Genomic DNA, 18,179 nt, shown 5'->3' on the forward strand with positions numbered 1-18,179 from the left:
AGCACTTGAGCCTATGATTCAAGCATGAACGTGAAATTATTTTGTTTGTACTTAATCAGATTACATGGTACATTTTGGCACTGCTTCTCAAAAAATAATGGTAAGTTGTAACATTCCAGGGCCAGGAATAGGCCCTTTCAAGTACAAAGCTTTTCTTGGCTCCGTGGAATAAAGGTAAAGTCCAGCATATTTTAAAGCACCTTAAATTTCATTGCATCTGAAGTAGAAATACAGGTGAAACAAAACTGCCAACAGTACTTTAGGGAATATGAGTTAGTACAGAAATGTTGAATATTCACATTACCTTACATAGATCAAATGGCTCCAATAGGCTATTGTCTGTCAAAATTCTTTTCATTTGCTTTCTTGGTAATTTACTTTAATGGGTGAGTGGTTTCATTATTGCAGTGCATTTTGTTGGTGAGTGTTGGAAAATAAAACTGAAGTAGATTTTTCTAATTGCTCCTAAGTCACCCCATACTCATTATGATTTCTAGACTTCAGAGTTTTGTTTTGTTTTGTTTGGATAACTGAAAAAAGAAAAAGGCATTAAGCTTAGAATTTTTGGAAGCATTTAGACCATTTCCTTTCATTTGATTAAATTTACATAACAGAACTGTATACAAAGGATCTATACCAAGCCAATTATCATTCCACCTTGACATAACTTGGGGATGTTCTAGAAACGTTTGTGCTTTCTAGAAATAAAATGGAAATTTTTAGTGCTTTATACACTTAAAGTGATAGAAAAAATTTTAATTTATGCATAAAAGAAAAATACATATAAGTAAAGTCAAAGAAAAATAGACAATTCTTTTCTTATGCCTTTAAGTTTAAAAACTAGCATGATCGGGAAAAGTTCTGTGTTAATTAACACCATGGCTAATTATAGACACAAATTTTAGAGTCATTCTTTTAGATCTTTTACAGCATATTAATATATTTTATTTCAAGTTACATAGTTCTTAAAACTGTAATAGTATTTACCTTACAGTTTTGATTGTTATTAGCATGTTACTTTTATACTGCAAAAAGCAATTCTTGTAATTAAAAATCCACTAGAAAATTTTATATTATTTGTGGGGAGAGGGGGTATGCCTAAAAGGATAGCTGAGTATTTTTGTCAGTGATGAGCCAACAACTTGGGATTAGATTTAGTGATTTGATTTAATGGGTAGAATTTCAAAGACAAGTTTTTTTTTATATTAATACCTAGGTATTCATTAAGCTAGAAATAAATGAATGCATCTTTTTATTCAGAATGTGAGTCTGTATGGCAACTATGAATGTGTTTAAGAGAAAGATGTTTTTATACACAAAAGTGCTTTTCTACCTAGAGTCTTAAATTACCATTAATTAAGCAGTATATAATATAATATATAATTATAGTGTTTTAATATGGTTGCCAGTGGATTTGCTAGTCTTTCTAAATGGCCATTGTTGGCTAATAGTCTTCAGGGGATCATTTATATAGCTATTGTGGTTCTAAAAATATGTCTAAATACCAATGGGACAGCCTTTTTTTTGAAGCATGGCTATTAAAACGCACTTCTATTTGAAGTGTGTCTTTTTGATTAAATCACTCAATTACTTTCATATGTGGGAAAAAAAAATACCAGTACTGAAAAGAATAAAGGAAAGCTCTTTTTATGTAGAAAATTTTCAGAACAAAATGGCAGTTATATAAAGATTTGAGTTAGGAGTGTTGGGAATCTGTTCTATTCAGAAGGAATTTTAGCTGTTCTTTTCATTAGATTTTTAACTGGAGATGTTTTTATATAGCCTCATTGTCTTTAATTATTATTTCTATGGCAGGGCGATAATTAGGTAAATGCTGTTGAATATTAAATATGGTAGTAGCTTCAGGGAAAATAAGCATTTCTGGGTCAGAGCCCTCAACAAAGTATTATCTTGTGTGAGCTGGTTAATGGAATTGAATGCCAAATGGTTTTGCCACCATCCAACCAAACTCTGAGAGTCACTCAGTTCATCATCTAAGACTGTTTTGGAGTGGAATGACTGCTTATGTCAAAGTTAATGGTGTTCTTATTTTACTAATACAGTTATTTATTGCATGAAATACTGTATATATTATTTACAGGTATTTCCAGTATGGTGTTCTTTTTAATGTGAATTTTTCGTGGAGTAAAGCTTGATTAGAGAATACTTCCAACCCCGTTAAATTAGCTAAGGGTAAGAGCATTCCGAGGGGCTTCTCAGGTGGCTGGGTGGTAAAGAACCCGTCCGCCAGTGCAGAAGACGCAAGAGGTGCGGGTTTGGTCCCTTGATCGGGAGGATACCCTGGAGGAGGAGGTGGCAGCTCATTCTAGTATTCTTGCCTGGAAAATTCCATGGACAGAGGAGCCTGGTGGGCTACAGTCCTTGGGATCACAAGGACACAGTTGAGCAACTGAGCACACACGTAAGAACACCCCAAAGAGTCTGAACCCGGGTGTCACACCAAAACTGTGTGTGCTGACTTGTAGGAGGCACTCGGTGCTCCAGTCTGTGAGGGCCCATTGGAAAGCCTAAAGTAATTCTAGGCTTCTCTGAGGTCCTTGCTGCCTGTATCTAACACGGAATGCAAAAAAGACTTCACTTCTAATCAGACCAGAGAAGCTGAGGATTCTCATCAACCGTATTTAGTGCAGAGAAATGTCCTAATTCATGAACATTATTGTTCAGCAGCATCCCAGAGTGATAGTTTGCAAGTTAGTTTCCCAGATATCCTAGGGGTTCAGACCTCACACCATTGTTGGATCTTAACTTCATCTATTTAAAACCCTGTAATGAAAGAGACACCAAAATTTCAAATGTACATTTCAAAGTTTTCCCTAGGAGGCCAGTGACTAACTTGTGCTGCGGATTAACTAGCTTGGGGGTAGATCTTAGGATAAAATTTCTTCTGCCTTTTTGTGCGTAGATTGGAAACTCCTGAGAACAAGGACCTAAGCAGAGAACCCCTAGCTCCGCTGTGAGTGGAGGCTGCATGAGTGCAGCGGCATCCAGCCGTGCAGCCAGCCGCAGTCGCCCGGCTTTCCCGGGCCGGCCTCGGTGTGTGTCCAGCAAGGCCTCGGCTCTTCCGTTTGAGAACTTGCTTTTTCCACAGACTAATAGTAGTAGTGACTCTTCACATACTGCCTGTGATGCAGTATGTGTAAGCTTAGGCTTATTTTACATTGTAGGTGCCGTTTTTCCAATTTTATGTTTTTTTAGCAAGAAAGACTGTTGCCTGGCTTCCCTCAGCTCAGACAATAAAGAATCTGCCTGCAGCGCAGGAGACCAGGTTCGATCCCTGGGTTGGGAAGATCCCCTGGAGAAGGGAATGGCAACCTTCTCCAGTATGCTTACCTAGAGAATTCCATGGTCAGAGGAGACTGGTGGGCTATATAGTCCATGGGGTTGCCAAGAGTCAGACCCAACTGAGTGACTAACATTTTGATTTTTTCACTGTTACTTATCTGAAAAAAATAAATTCCTTAAAAAAAAAAATCCCTAATGCTCTTCATGAACACCTCTGATTTCATTTTAATAAAGAGCTTCTAGAAAGCAAGAAGTTTTGGTAACCCATTACCATTTGCAACCACTTTACCTGTGTAGATCAAGAGTATCTTGCTGTTTTGCAGCATAAACAAACCATGGAAATAAGTTAACCCCTGTAGCTGATATAGGGCTGTAGGTGTCATTCACAGCTTCTTTTTATCAGAATTTTGTATTCTTCAAAACAGTCTGTTTTACACTGATAACTTTTAAAGGAGCGTTGCTGGTTATTTCTAGAAGTATGGAATTTTTCCAGTCTTCAAAATGGAGCTACAGAGTTCTGTTCTGGACACTTCTTTCTACTTTCACATTTGTAGTATGAAAGAGCATCAGTGCTATTAAGTACACAAGCTCACTATTTATAGAATTTATTACTATTTCAAATAGCTAAAATTTTGGTATCCAGAATGTAAACAGCATGAAAACTAAATAATAGGGTACAATGAATTTTAAGATGTGGAGAGTAAATAAAGACTACTATGGCGAAAGGTCTGCTTTGCATTCTGAACATAAGTCTTTCTATCATTTTTGAAGTTTATTGGAGGTCAGTCAGTCTACCTGTTTAGCAGTTTCATATTATATGTAAGCTGGACTTTGTAAAGAGCACTCAGCCAAAGAGGCAATAAAAATGGGACCTGTTTGTGTTGAAGAGGTAGAAAAGGAATTAGGAAGGAGTATGTCATGATCCTTTTTATCTGCTCTCCATTTTTAACTGGACTCAGCCCTGTCTCTCTTCACAGCAATAAGAAAATCACTGTTCACTTTCCCAACTTCTTACAGATGCTTTCAAGAGATAAAGGTGAACAGCCTTGGAAATTGCCCTGTATCCTCTGGCTTTTATTACCGATTGTTCTTATCCTAGACTTAGGTAAATGACTTTTGTGCTGTACTTACTTGCTCAGTTGTGTCTGACTCTGCGACCCCATGAACTGTAGCCCCCCAGGCTCTTCTCTCCATGAGGATTCTCCAGGCAAGAATACTGGAGTGAGATGCCATGCCCTCTCCAAGGGATCTTCCCAATCCAGGGGTTGAACCTAGGTCTCCTGCATTACAGGCAGATTCTTTACCATCTGAGCCTCCAGGGACTAGAACTTATAGGTGTCATTTCCTGTAGGTCTGGAGTGCATACCTGAAGTATCATATAAAAATCATATAAAATTTATTTTTAAAAGCACATTTTTTTATTACACTGGTTTTCTATAACATCAGTACCCGCAAATATAGATGAGGTTTAGGGAAGGAAAAAACAGATGACAAAATTATATGTTTAGAAAGCTTGTAATAAAAAAAAAAAAACCAACTCATTGCCTGAGGCATTCTATAAAAGAGTTTTTAAAAGTAACTTTAATAAATGTATTTTGTCCTAAAATTCTCCTAACCTCACCCCCCCCACTGCCACCACCGTTTGCATTTCTGCTGTGCACACTTCCAGAGCCTGGCCGAGCAGCTTGGCCCTCTCGTCTCCGACCTGCTCACCTTGTGTTCGTTTCTCCTCTCTCTGCAGAGACTCTCCTTGATGACTTTCTTCTCACGTACACGGTCTTCATGACAACTGACGACTTGTGCCAGGCGCTGCTGAGGCAATATCCTTCGCTGGCTTCAGGATGCCGCGTCGGCGTCCCCCCAGACAGGTGTCTCACGTTAGGAACTAACGGCCTTTCTTCATTTACTCACGCCCTCAGTAGAGTGTGGCTGTGTTAAATATTAATGTCACGATAGCCACGGTGAGGATGAAAGGAGACAGAGTATGCGGGGGGACCAGAGATGCAGAGCTGCTGCTTTCACATTCTGTGCCGTGGGTACGTTGTCTGTCGATGTTATGTTTTCTTCAAACCTGTGTCACAGGCTTTAGAATCTAGAGATGAATTTGGCCTACTGGTAAGCCCCAGAGTCTAGAGGTTGAGTGGATTGGCAGTAACTGAACTTACAAGACAATCAATCAGTTAGTGCCAGACCACATGGGTGGGGAAGCATGCATGTGATAGTGTTTTTCTGGGCAAGTATCCTGGGGAAGACAAGGATTTCCCACTTGGGAGGTCTGACCCCCCCACTCCCACCCCCAATCACCTGTCATCATTTCAGAGCTTTGTCAGGGCACGCTGTTTTAGGATGATGGATGTGATTAGAGGGTTAATGACCAGTTAAGGAGGCTTTAGGATTGCATACAATGACTAGAAGAGATGCAACAGATCAAAGGCCAGGAAGCCTTGCCATGGAAACACACTCAGTATCCAAAAGAGTGTTTTGCCTTACAATGTTTAAGGAAGAGTTTTTTCTTTATCAGAAGTCAAGCCTTGAAGGTCACAGGAAAAGACAAAAAGAGCATTTGCATAAGTGGAAATAATACAAGATAAATCCTTATATTACACCTTTCAAGAGAAAAACTAGAAGAAATGCATACTTTAACAAATTCTTTGTGTTTGCCTGAGTTTGTTTCACAGGTGGACATCAAAGAAATCAGATGTCCTTGATGTACTTTTTTTTTCTGAGTTAGTTTTCTGAATTAGTTGCTTTAATTTCATGGTGAAATAACAAGGATTTTAAGTATTCCCCCCCCCCCCAGATGTATCCATTCTAAAATATTCAGTGTTATCTATAACTTTTCTCCCCTATTTATTTTTAAATTTTTAATTGAAGTATAATTGATTTATAATGTATTAATTTCTGCTGTACAGCAAAGTGATACTATTTATATATATATAAATACCATTCTCTATATTTGTATATATAAATACTATTCAGTTCAGTTCAATTGCTCAGTCTGACTCTTTGCGACCCCATGGACTGCAGCCCGCCAGGCTTCCCTGTCCATCACCACTTCCCAGAGCCTACTCAAACTCATGTCCGTCGCGTCGGTAATGCCACCCAACCGTCTCATCCTCTGTCATCCCCTTCTCCTGCCTTCAGTCTTTCCCAGCATCAGGGTCTTTTCCAATGAGCCGGTTCTTCGCATCAGATGGCCAGAGTATTGCAGTTTCAGCTTCAGCATCAGTCCTTCCAATGAATATTCAGGACTGATCTCCTTTAGGATAGGCTGGTTGGATCTCCTTGCAGTCCAAGGGATTCTCAAGAGTCTTCTCCAACACCACACTACAAAAGCATCAATTCTTTGGTGCTCAGCTTTCTTTACAGTCTAACTCTCACATCCATACATGACAAATGGAGAAACCATAGCTTTGACTAGATGGACCTTTGTTGGCAAAGTAGTGTCTGCCTTTTAATAAGCTGTGTAGGTTGGTCATAACTTTTCTTCCAAGGAGTAAAAGTCTTTTAATTTCATGGCTGCAGTCACCATCTGCAGTGATTTTGAAGCTCAAAAAAATAGTCTGTCACCGTTTCCATTGTTTCCCCATCTATTTGCTGTGAAGTGATCTTATATATAGTATTCCACTGTGTCTACGTGCCACATCTTTTTATCCCCCAGTCCTTGATGTACTTTTGTAGGTTGGGGAGACAGTGACTGAATTATGTTTTAAAATAGCTACAAAGGGGACCGCTCTGGTGATCCAGTGGCTTAGACTCTGTGTTCCCAATGCAGGGGGCCAGGTTCAATCCCTGGTCGGGGAACTAGTTCCTACATGCTGCAGTTAAGACCCAAATAAATGCTTCTTTTAAATGAGCAGATTATAAAAAATGTTACGAAGTCTGATACAGAATTTATCCCTGTTTTGCTATTATATATCAGCATTAAAGAATATATAATCCTGTCCAGTAACCCTAAAGCTTACCTGTGTTTGGTGTCATAGCATTTTCTATTTCTAGTTAATTTTTTAAGGTGTCCAAGATACTCAGAAACGATAATTTGGGAGGCAAAAAACACTAGGATGTTTTGGAAAGTGCCAAGCTTCTGTCTTATTCCTAAGGTTTTAAGCATGTTGCCTTTGAGGTTGTTATTTTTATTTAATTTTAACTGCATAGTTAACACATTGTCATTGTATACAAATTGGGGAATGCTTATAAGTATAATAAAAATAATTCATGTTCTCTGAAATCTCATTACTTTAAGAAGCCACTGTTAACTATCAGTATATATCTTTCCAGGCAATGACCATGTAAATAAACATAGTTAATAGAAATTAATGATCCTGACATATTCTTTTCTTACTTGCTTTCCTAATTAATAGTATATTGTGGATGCCCTGTGTCAGCAAATGGAGTGCTGGACCATCAGCCTTATGGCTACAAAAGAACCCTTTAAATGGATATGCAGTAATTTATTTAACTGTCATCAGTGGTTGAAGCCTTTAAGTTACTCCTATTTAATATTTTTTATTCCAGAGAAAATTAAATTAGCAGCCCTTTTTACTTACATTTGTACACTTATCCATTTCTTTTTTTTTTTTCCATGTAAATTCCTCGGGGTGGACAGTTGAATCACACCACAAATTACGGTCCAGAAATCCATGCTTGTTTGGCACTACTTTAGAATGTAAATTTCTGAGGATCAAAGTGTATGTGGCTTACTTCTGATGTCATCCTGATGGAAATAGTGACCACCTATGTAGTGAGGCCAGATCTCTTGAAGCCACCCTTGTGATTAATGGCCCATCTGCTATCTCTTCAAAGTGGCATTAACCCGCACTGCTTGTGGAACTGTGTGATACATTTGTCAGTTTGATCATCTAGTCCTTATCCTCATGGCCTGCCACCAAGTGTATGTAAATCATTTTTCCGGGTTTCCTTTTGCTTTCTTCAGTGCACACCTGTTACTTTCCCTACACACATTCTTTTCTTCCTGCATATACAGATACTTGGAGTTTTTTTTTCAAAAATGTACATTAACATATTTTGTGAAAACAAGAATAAATGGATCTCTTCATATTTTTACTTGCAAAAATGCAGTATTCTTTCTTAACTATTTGCACCTATTCTGCTAAGAAATATCAAGGCAAAGAAGAAAATTCAGATGTTCCTTGTCGGAAACGGAAGGTCTTGCATCTTGTTTCCCAGTGGATTGCTCTGTACAAAGACTGGTTACATGAAGATGAACATTCAAAAATGTTTTTAAAGGTAATGTAAAACTTCCAGTTATTCAGTTACTCTTTGATGCTAAATGACTGACTTTATTTTCAGTTGTGCATTTCAGCAATCTAATTCATATGTTACTGTCCTCTAACTTGTTTGTAATGTTGAAGTTATGATTCAAAGTATTTGTTTTGGCTTCTGAAGCCAAATATTATTTACATAGTTAGAAATTTTTAACTTTAAATAATTATATGTGAATAAATGTAGAAGGCAAGTTTTAAAGGCACTCATTTAAGGTTATTTATTTTACATGTCATGAGAATTTTGATTGCAAATGAAATAATTAAGGAAGGTTAAATAAAACATACTTTAAAATTTGATACTGCCTGATATGTTGAGATGTATTATAGGTTTAAACTAACCAGTCCCATACCTACAATAGTAGGAAAAAATATTGTTTTTATCATATAAGAACTATATTGACAATGTATGCATTATGAAACTTTTTCAGGACCTGGTATATTTTGAGACATTAAAACAATCTTATAACTTATAAGATAAGTTATAATCTTAACTTATAAAATTGATGCTAAACCTAGATTTCCATTTTAAATTAGGTAAGCTGATATGTGTTTCTAATCATGAGTAGGCTGCAGTGTCTTTTCAACACAGATGATTCTCTGGAGACAGTTTGTAGACAGCTGGACTCTTTTGGCCACCAAAAGCATGTTAGCTGTGCGGGTCAATACAGTGGAATCCGTTTGGGGAAGAGTTCTATTTCAGAATAGGCAGTGTCTAAACTGACTTTGTCTTCATGAAAGAAATCACTTTGATTTCAAAATTCAAATATCTTTTAGACATCCAGTTAAAAACTGGTTTAAACTAAGTCTCTGATTAAACTACTGTTATTTTCAAAACAACTGGTTAATTTAATTCAATAGATTTCTTTTTCCCTCCCAAATAATTATGTGGCTGTTATTTCTAAAAATACATTGTAGAACAGGCCTGGGAATTTTGAGTAGCTCCTACCCATAGCCCCTAAGGGCTGCCAGAGAGCCACACAGTTGAGCAAGGGGCTCTGCGGTGGAAGCCCCACTCAGGAGATCTTTGGTGCCTGGTTTAACCCTTTGTATTGTTCTGGATTCCACTTATCTCTCTGATCAGGTTACCCACTGTTTGAGTCTTAATCCTTACAAAATAGACACCAGACCAATTCAGCTGCCATTTTCTGCTCCCCACCCCACCCCAGACCATATACAGGAATGTGCTGGATGATGTCTATGAATACCCAATACTTGAAAAAGAACTGAAAGAATTTCAAAAGATACTTGGAATGCACCGTCGTCAGTAAGTATTTCATTTTCCTCATCACAGATAGTGAGAGGAAGCAGCACCACATGTGACAGAATTGGGAGGTATCTCAGGAAGATCATTTTGAACATTTCAGATCTGGGGTTTATCTTGATTCACTAGGTTTTCTAGTAGTGAATATGTATTTTGTTTTTATATCTCAAGATGAGCGAACACTAAATCAAGCTTATTGGCTATTTTTTTAAAAACCCTGTTCAATATGATAGGAACCAGTTGAGCCGTGACAGTCTGGGTGCATAAGAACAATTATTTAATAAATTATTATTTATTTTTATAAGTGTGACTATTTAACGTGTCATTTCAGGGGTTCATAGCTATCTCTAATGGGATAGGAAAAAAAGTTTTATAAACAAGTCCCAGCAAACCTTGGCACATGTTTAAAGTTCATTTTATGGATTCCCTGAGGTTTCTTTATCAATTTAGAAAAATTGAAGGGAAACATTTACTCTGTGACTTTTGTCATGTCCAGGTATCACTGAGGTATCTATCATTAGTCTTTCAAATTGCTAATACCTGATTTTACTCTGATTTACCACTAACTCTTCTTCATAATTTTGGTAGATGAAAACATCACGTCATTATTCAGTTTTCAGATATACCTGCAAAGTTAATCTGAAGGGAAATATTGTTCTCTGATTTGCAATGTAGTTTCCTACTTTTTAAACATAAAACACATCTGTTGTCAAGTTGTGACAAAATATTAAGATTTCAGCAGTCGCAAATGGCGCTTCTCATAGAAAATGTTAATTCAAGCCTTTCACATTGTCAGAGACTTAAAGCCTGACTTGCGTTTAGTAAAGGAAGATCCTATGCAGTGAAGGCTATATATAAATAATTTTAGGGTGTAAACAACTCGTGTGTAAACCTTTGTCCCAGTCATGAAAATCACACATTTAGAAGTTTAGAAATGAGGTACAGGGTATTAATGAATGTTATGAATTTTGGTGGTCTTCTTTTATCATCACATTCTACACTGTAAAAAATTTCTATCACCTAAGACTAATATGAAAATATGAACAAGCAAATGAAGCAAAAACAAAACAAAAAAAGGAACATTTACATCAAAATAATACCCTACTTGGAAATAGATCTGTGCTGTAAGGCAGGTCTTACAATTGGGAAAATTTAATTCTGATTTAATACAAATTTAAATATATTAAATACATTAATGTAATTTAATACATTCCACTTAAAAACTTACATAAAAATGGGAAATAATAGATATAATTAAGAACATGATCTAAGTCATGATTCTTGCCTCTTTGGTATGAGATAATGAAATATCTTTTAGGTGCTGGAATACAATTTGAGCTGGGGACCTTCTGAAGGCCCCCCAAGTCCTACCACACATCGAAACATCCTGGAAAAGAACAGCCTTGGCTGGCTTATCTAGCTGTCTGAAGAACAGTAATTTCACCTAAGATTTAGTGAAATGTGAATAAACTTAGAATTTCTGTGGACTGAGTAAGTCCAGTTATTTCCTCATTGCTCACCTTCTGTGAATAGAAGGCAACGTATACGTATTGAATAAATAGCTTCTTTTCTCCCTGGTTCACTTGAAATCCTAATGTCAAGTGTGTTTTACATTCATTCATAAATGAATGAATACTGTGTATTTACCGTTTTGAAAAGCGAAAATCTCCGCATGGTGCCTGAAAAGTAGTGTCTGTTGACAGCGGCTACATTTTTCTGGGTTTGAAACAAAGACTGACCTCTTGTTGTTTCCCTTTCAGCACTGTAGATGAATACTCACCACAAAGGAAGGTGAGGCAGACCCTTCTCTCTGAAACTGGGTGATCTGAGTTAGGGACCTTGCCTTGCCCCACTTGGCATTTCTGCGTAATTAGCATGAATGCTGCCCCCACCCAAGGGGGTCGGGCGCGGAGCTGGGGGCTGCAGCTTGCCTCCCTGCTCCTGCCTCACTTAGCTTTTCCTGTGCTGCTGTGGATCCAGTTTCAGCCAGGTGCCCTTGACTTTATGACATTTCTGCATTTTTTGTAGTGTATTTTGGAGTCCTGGAGTTTTCCCAGTGTCCCTTGAATGACATAAACTTGATTGTTAATCATTGATGTAAAAATAGAAAGTCATCTATGCAAGACCTTTTTGCCTGCAAGAGTAAGAAAGTCTTGTAAGAAAAAGGTTTGCACTCTTCAACCCAACCGAGAGAGAGAGAGAGATTATAGCCGGAATGAATATGTTTCCTGTTCAGCTTCAGGGGGGAAATGCAAAATGACACATCAGGCACAAGTTTTGTAGGAGCCGATATGTCAGGTGACGGATAATCACAATGAATTATGTACCTGTTTCCCTTAAGCACGTCACTACTCTACTGCGGAAGGATGAAACTATCTCAAAGTGGCCTTATCCGAAAGTCAGGTTGATGTTGGGGTGGGGAAACCATATCTTTCTCAGGAGAAGCAGCTGTGGACTTCTATAGTGGCCAGAGGTTAAAAATCACACCTGTATTCTCCAGCATGTTGTGGAGAATCAATTTGGGGGCTTTGTGCCTGCCACTGACCTTGGCCCAGGTCTATCCTGTTGCTCAGACTCTCCACCTCCACTTGTATTAATTGAGGCAACTCCCAGTTTATTCCTCTAAGATTAGACGATGGATTTCATATTTTAAAAAAAATTGGCACACTCTTTTGGAACATGTTGCAAACAGCTGTGGTTTTCCAAAGGGCAGCAATACATTCGCTCATTGTTCTTGTTCTCCCTTCTTGCAGAATAAAGCCCTTTTCCACCAATTCAGTCTTAAGGAGAACTGGCTCCAGCACAGAGGAACTGTGACAGAAACTGAGGAAAGTGAGTATGATTTGAACAAGGGTTGGGGGCAGGTGGAGGACTTTAACACGACAACACAACGTCAACACCTCCGCCTGGCGGGGACTGTTTCCAGCTGCCCCACCCCCACCACAACAAGCACATTAGCATCCATGGTGAAAGTTTTTCTTCTCTTGCCGTGGTATAGCTTTCTTCATCACTGAGTACTGTCCCCGAGGCCAGGACATCTTTACTTGGCGATGTAAGGGAAGGAGACTGTGCAGAGTCCATTGCGTCCTTGGGGAGAGGTGCAGAGGACTGGAAAGGCGCCCTTAGCTGCCTTCTCCCCTATTGTCGGTCTGTTGCCCATGACTCACTGGAAAGTCCGCTGAAAGCACTGTTCAGGGCTTGGACTGAGTCAGTCCTTGAGATTTAGAGGAGAAAATCTTGGAGGGAATAATGAAAGGAAGGATGTGTGATGGAAACCCCTCCTAGGCAAGACCATGCCAGGCAGAGCCACGCAGACAGGGCGTCCTCAGTCAGCGTTCCTGCCCGAAGGGCTCCTGGCATCCCACTCCCCCGCCCCCGTCATCCGAAGAGGGCGCCTCGGTCAGGGCAGGGGAAGCACCTTTGCAGCACATTGACAGTGCTGACGTGCTTTCTGCTTTACTGTTTTATAGCAGAACAGGAAATGGTTTCCCCCTGTTAGGGTAAAGGTGGAGTCAAGTGCAGAGCTGGGAAACAGCCATTCAGATGTTCATGCTATTATGACTGGACACTTTTTAAACTCGCCTGCCCCAACAGTGCCAAAATTCTAAGCATAGACATTGAATGTTTGCTCAACTTCTTGAACCCTTGAGCACCCAAATGTCAGAGATCCCTCTTCTATTCCATCCTTTGTGCATAACGAGCTGCTCATGAGGGCACTTGTTGGGTCACGTCATCGGTACCAAGTGGAGGAACAGAAAACCTCACCTCCTTCTCTCTCAGTTGCTAACCTTCCCTTCCCATTTGTCTCACAATTAGCTGTTTAATTTTCCATGCTGAGTTTCAAAGGGTTATTCAAGATGCCTCAGACTGTCTGTTCATCATTTTGCTAAGCACAATGTAAACTTTCCTCACATTTAGCATTTTGTACGCTGCATCTTTGCCTAGCTCCAAAACCCCATCTTTCTATGGAAGGATACAAGCCTTTTTCCTCTCTCACAGGTCTACTGACCACACGTGAAACAGCTGTTTGTTGGATGCTAGAGTTTGAATGACACACCCTACCAAACCTAAGACAAAATATTGTCAGTGCCTCTGTCAAAGTGTGTTTACTTTGAGGTTTATACTAGTAAACCCATAGTTTGTCTTTTGCTTCATATGCATTTCTGTGAAAACATTCCTGGTTTATTTTTGTGGTGCCGGTTTAAATTGCATATGAAACTTCTCTAGGAGCTACACTGTACTTCTTTTCTTCAATCTAGAAAAGAATACTTAAGTATATTATTGTCCTGTCTTTTCTAAAGAAGCTAGTGTTTTATACATTCACAATAGCTCATTTAAGAGGCACATAACATGTCAGTTATTTCCATCGCTATTAAGGCAGCTTCCACTGTCAAATCATAAAGGAATATTTTTCCTGGGCCTGTTCACCATGATAGTGATAATGCCCTTGTAATAATGAGTAGTACCACAGACAAGAAAAAGGAAATTAAAAAGCCTGGAAATGTGACCTCCATCTGAAAACTAAGCTCACTACCACCTTGATACAGGCAGGGGGCGGAGATTCTTAAAAGATCAAGAAGGCTTGAAGCCAAAAACCATAGCAAGCGACAGATTTTTAGATAAAGCTCCAGTTCAGTTCAGCTCAGTTGCTCAGTCATGTCCCACTCGGCGACCCCATGGACTGCAGCACGCCAGGTTATGCGAATTCAAATAACAAAGCGTGGTGGTCTTCACCCAGCCACTGGGACTGTCGAGAGAAGTATGAAGTGAAAGTGTATGAGTTAGACCTGTTTGTAGGCTGCTCTGGGAGATCTCGGTGACCCCGTGGAAGGGCCTGTGCAGTCCAGTCCATGTTGCGTAGACTGCACTGTGTTGTGTTGGGCTGCCTCCCACCTCGAGAACACAGCGAGCTTTGGCATGACGTGGGTCTCTCGTTATGCTCTGGGAGGCCCGAGGACTACTGCAGCTTGCCCACCTGCTTTGCAGTGCCTCCATCTCCTGTGTGTGTAAGCACATGGCTCCGATCTCATACCCTCGGCGCCCATGTGCACGTGTAAATCTAACTGTGCCTGTCCTGTACTGAAGAGCATAGTGTGGTGCGTGCCTTGATTTGGAAAGGTCTGTACCTTGTGGCCACAGTTCTGTTCACTCACAATTCTTTCACCTCATGTAGTTTTTTGCCACGTGTACATAACGGAGCACTCCTACGTCAGCGTGAAGGCCACTGTTTCCAGTACAGCCCAAGAGATCCTGAGGGTTGTGGCAGAAAAGATCCAACATGCGGAAGAGGACCTGGCTCTGGTGGCCGTCACCTTCTCTGGGGGTAAGTTATATTCTGTCTTTGAATATTTAATAGTTCACTGGCTTGCCTCCAAAGGGAGAGCATTGACATTTTTATGGAGTAAATGTGCAGTGCGTCCCTTCTGGGTCTGCAGCTGGGTGATCACCCTAACAATGAGAAGCCTCCTACCAGAGGTGTTTCCATGACAACAGTTGGGTACCATTGGATACTGAATTTCCTCCCCAAGAACCAGAGAGGCGTGCTAGTGCTTTGAAATGTATTATAAAGCTTTACATAGTTTGTACTTGAGATAAGCCTTCTGTTTTCATGTTTAAAATAACTTGGGAAATTGCTAAAGGATGAAATTACTTTCGGAAGCAAAAAGAAAGACAGCCTTGAACTAGTCATTTTACCGGCTGACAAGTTAATACTTAAAGACTCCCTATTGAAGGAAACAAACACTATACAATAAGCCAAAAGCTCACGGGCAGTGTTCTTTCAGGTAGACATGGGGAGTGAGCTCCGGTTATAGTCTTCTGTTGGGCCTTATTTATCCTCTGAGAACGGTTTATTGTGTGTTTTGAATAAGATCACACAGATTACAAGCTGACACTATTGATCTTGTGACCTGAACAGAACCCTGCGCTTCCACTGGAGCCTGTCAGATCTCTGTGTCGCTGGCCTCCATTTTTGCCTTACAATCTTTATTTAATATCTCATTAACCCTAAGAAAAACTGCAAAGAAAGTGACTGAGCCTCAGTAGTTGAAAAATGGGAGGACAGCGCAAAGTAATCAACCAGAGATCATGTGTGTAGGGGAGGGGAAGTAGATAAAGGGCATTTCTGTTTACCTTTTGTTATCTCTTTAGAGTCAGGAGAAGATCAGAATGTACTTGATGTTAAAGCATTATGTGAGGGAACATTGTCTCTTCGGCTTTGTTACTCAGAGGCAGATAAAACGGCCCTACAAGCTAATCGTTTATGTAGTCAAACAAATACAGCTCATCTCCCCAGTCCCAGTGCTTCTTTACTTCCTCTCCCTGGGCATCATGCCTCCTAGCAAAACATTCCCTAGAGGAAAAGAGCAAATGTTTCAGAAACATATGGACTTACATGAATTTTAAGGGAGTTCAGAGAGTAGTTGAATGTCTAATAAAATATATTAGGAAATACTCCAGATAATATGATATTTGTATATTAATTTTAAGTGACCAAAGATATTAAATGATTCCAGACAATAGTCAGCTTCATCAGAATGAGCATTTGCCTCTGAAGGCAGTCCTGTTACAGAAAATAATCATCGGGTCCCCATGCAGACAAAAGGTGCTGGAGAAAGAAGGACCCTGAGAGGGCCTGCTGGCACAGTGGACACCCACCCCCTTTGGAAGCTGACCCAGTGTCGGCCCAGGGCCACACGTGCATCTGGGAATTGATGAATGGCTCTTTTACTACCCACTGTCTATTTGATGGCTGTGAAATACCATTTTTACACTTTATTATTAAATTAGATTCATCTGGCGTTCTGATGTGCATATACTCATAGCTAATCATCACTAGCAATATGAGCTTATCTCTTGAATTACCTCACAGATTTGGAAATATGCCATCATTTTTCATCAATTAGTAGTTTTGTCTGTTAAGAACCTTTCTGCCTGCAGTTTCATATCCCCCAAACAATAATGTTCTTATGAAGGAAAAAAAAAGCCCACAGAACCTAATGTATTCCTTGCTCTAGTTACATAATTTTTAATAAATAATGTTTTCAATGCTGTGTCAAAATGAAATGACAATGACATCTACTGTTATTTTCTCTTTCTCAAAAGAAAATACATGTTGGCCATGTCGGTTTCTCCGAAGGGACTAATACTGTTGTTCTCACAGCTTTTAGTAGGCTTCTAGCTGTTTTGTGCCCAGGGGAAGTATATGTATGTAGTAAGAGAAACCTACCCAGTTACTCAGAGCTTAAAATTCTATCACTTTTCATTGTTTATGGCATAGTGACAAACCTGACAATAAGAAAAGTAGTTCTTAGCAAATGGAAAAATGACTGTCAAAAAACCATGCCATTTTATTTCATAGCAAATGCAGAATGCCTCTTATAAATTCATATCTAAGGTATTTATGAATATACAGAGGGTTGCAAGAAGCTGTAGCTTAAACAAAGAGGGAGGATATAGAAGAACATTGGAGCCCAGCCATGTGGGACCATTTACAGCAGATGTCAACAGCCTGACATGACAGTACTACTGATCTTTGTGATGCTGGGTGGTAAAGAATGTATTTGAGTATCATTTTTGTCCTCTGTATCAAGCGGAAATCTTCAAAACAAAATCTGGCATTTGAACTGATTATGTTATCTAAAAAAAGAGATGTGATGTATTGATTTTCCAACCATGCTAGATAAATAAAGGGCTACCTTAGGGGACACTGATTGTGTTACAGTGGAATAAACTTGAATATCACTTTGGTCAGTTCCCCTCTGCGTTTTGCAGGTGAGAGGAGGACATTTTTCTTTGAGAAGCATATTGTGTTATGAGTCCAGCTATGGTAGAAAAATGGCCAAAGGATAGGAACAATAGGTAAATAAAATAGAAGAAGAATAGATTAAAAATATTCACTTTACTAGTGGTCAAGAAATACAAAATTACCAATAATCTATTTTTGACTTTAGCAAATCAATAAACTTATTCAAAGTAATGATGAGTATTGGTAGACATAAGAATTGGAAAGCAGTTTGGCAGCTTGTATCAAAACCTTTACACATATTCATTCCCTTTGACCTAGTAATTCTACTGCTGAGAACCTGTCTTAAGAAAAATCATCTATAAGGAGTCAGAGATTTATGCAGAAGGATGTTGACTTCAGCAATATATATTATGGCTACTGTAATAATAGATCCCATTTATCAAATCCCTGTTATATGTCAGGCCCCTTGCTGGTATTTAGCACGTATCTCGCTATCTAATTTATATGACAAAAAAAATTGGAAACCATTAAATGTTCAACAATAGAAGAAAGATTAAATGATGGTGTAATAGACTATTATATA

General features: G+C 39.1%; 1 protein-coding gene across 2 annotated transcripts in view; it reads left to right on the forward strand.

Moving 5' to 3' along the window:
- The window catches only part of RAPGEF5 (Rap guanine nucleotide exchange factor 5), a 192,619-nt gene that overhangs the window by 140,152 nt on the left and 34,288 nt on the right, over positions 1–18,179 (forward strand). For both annotated transcript variants that reach the window (XM_070470214.1, XM_070470219.1), the window contains exons 11-16: positions 5,045–5,123; positions 8,406–8,550; positions 9,755–9,852; positions 11,610–11,640; positions 12,603–12,681; positions 15,023–15,172. In XM_070470214.1, the coding sequence (XP_070326315.1) occupies positions 5,045–5,123; positions 8,406–8,550; positions 9,755–9,852; positions 11,610–11,640; positions 12,603–12,681; positions 15,023–15,172 (582 nt within the window). The remainder of the gene's footprint in view (positions 1–5,044; positions 5,124–8,405; positions 8,551–9,754; positions 9,853–11,609; positions 11,641–12,602; positions 12,682–15,022; positions 15,173–18,179) is intronic.

This window comes from Odocoileus virginianus, chromosome 1 (genome assembly GCF_023699985.2).
Source record: "Odocoileus virginianus isolate 20LAN1187 ecotype Illinois chromosome 1, Ovbor_1.2, whole genome shotgun sequence".
In the NCBI taxonomy this organism is placed as follows: domain Eukaryota; kingdom Metazoa; phylum Chordata; class Mammalia; order Artiodactyla; family Cervidae; genus Odocoileus; species Odocoileus virginianus.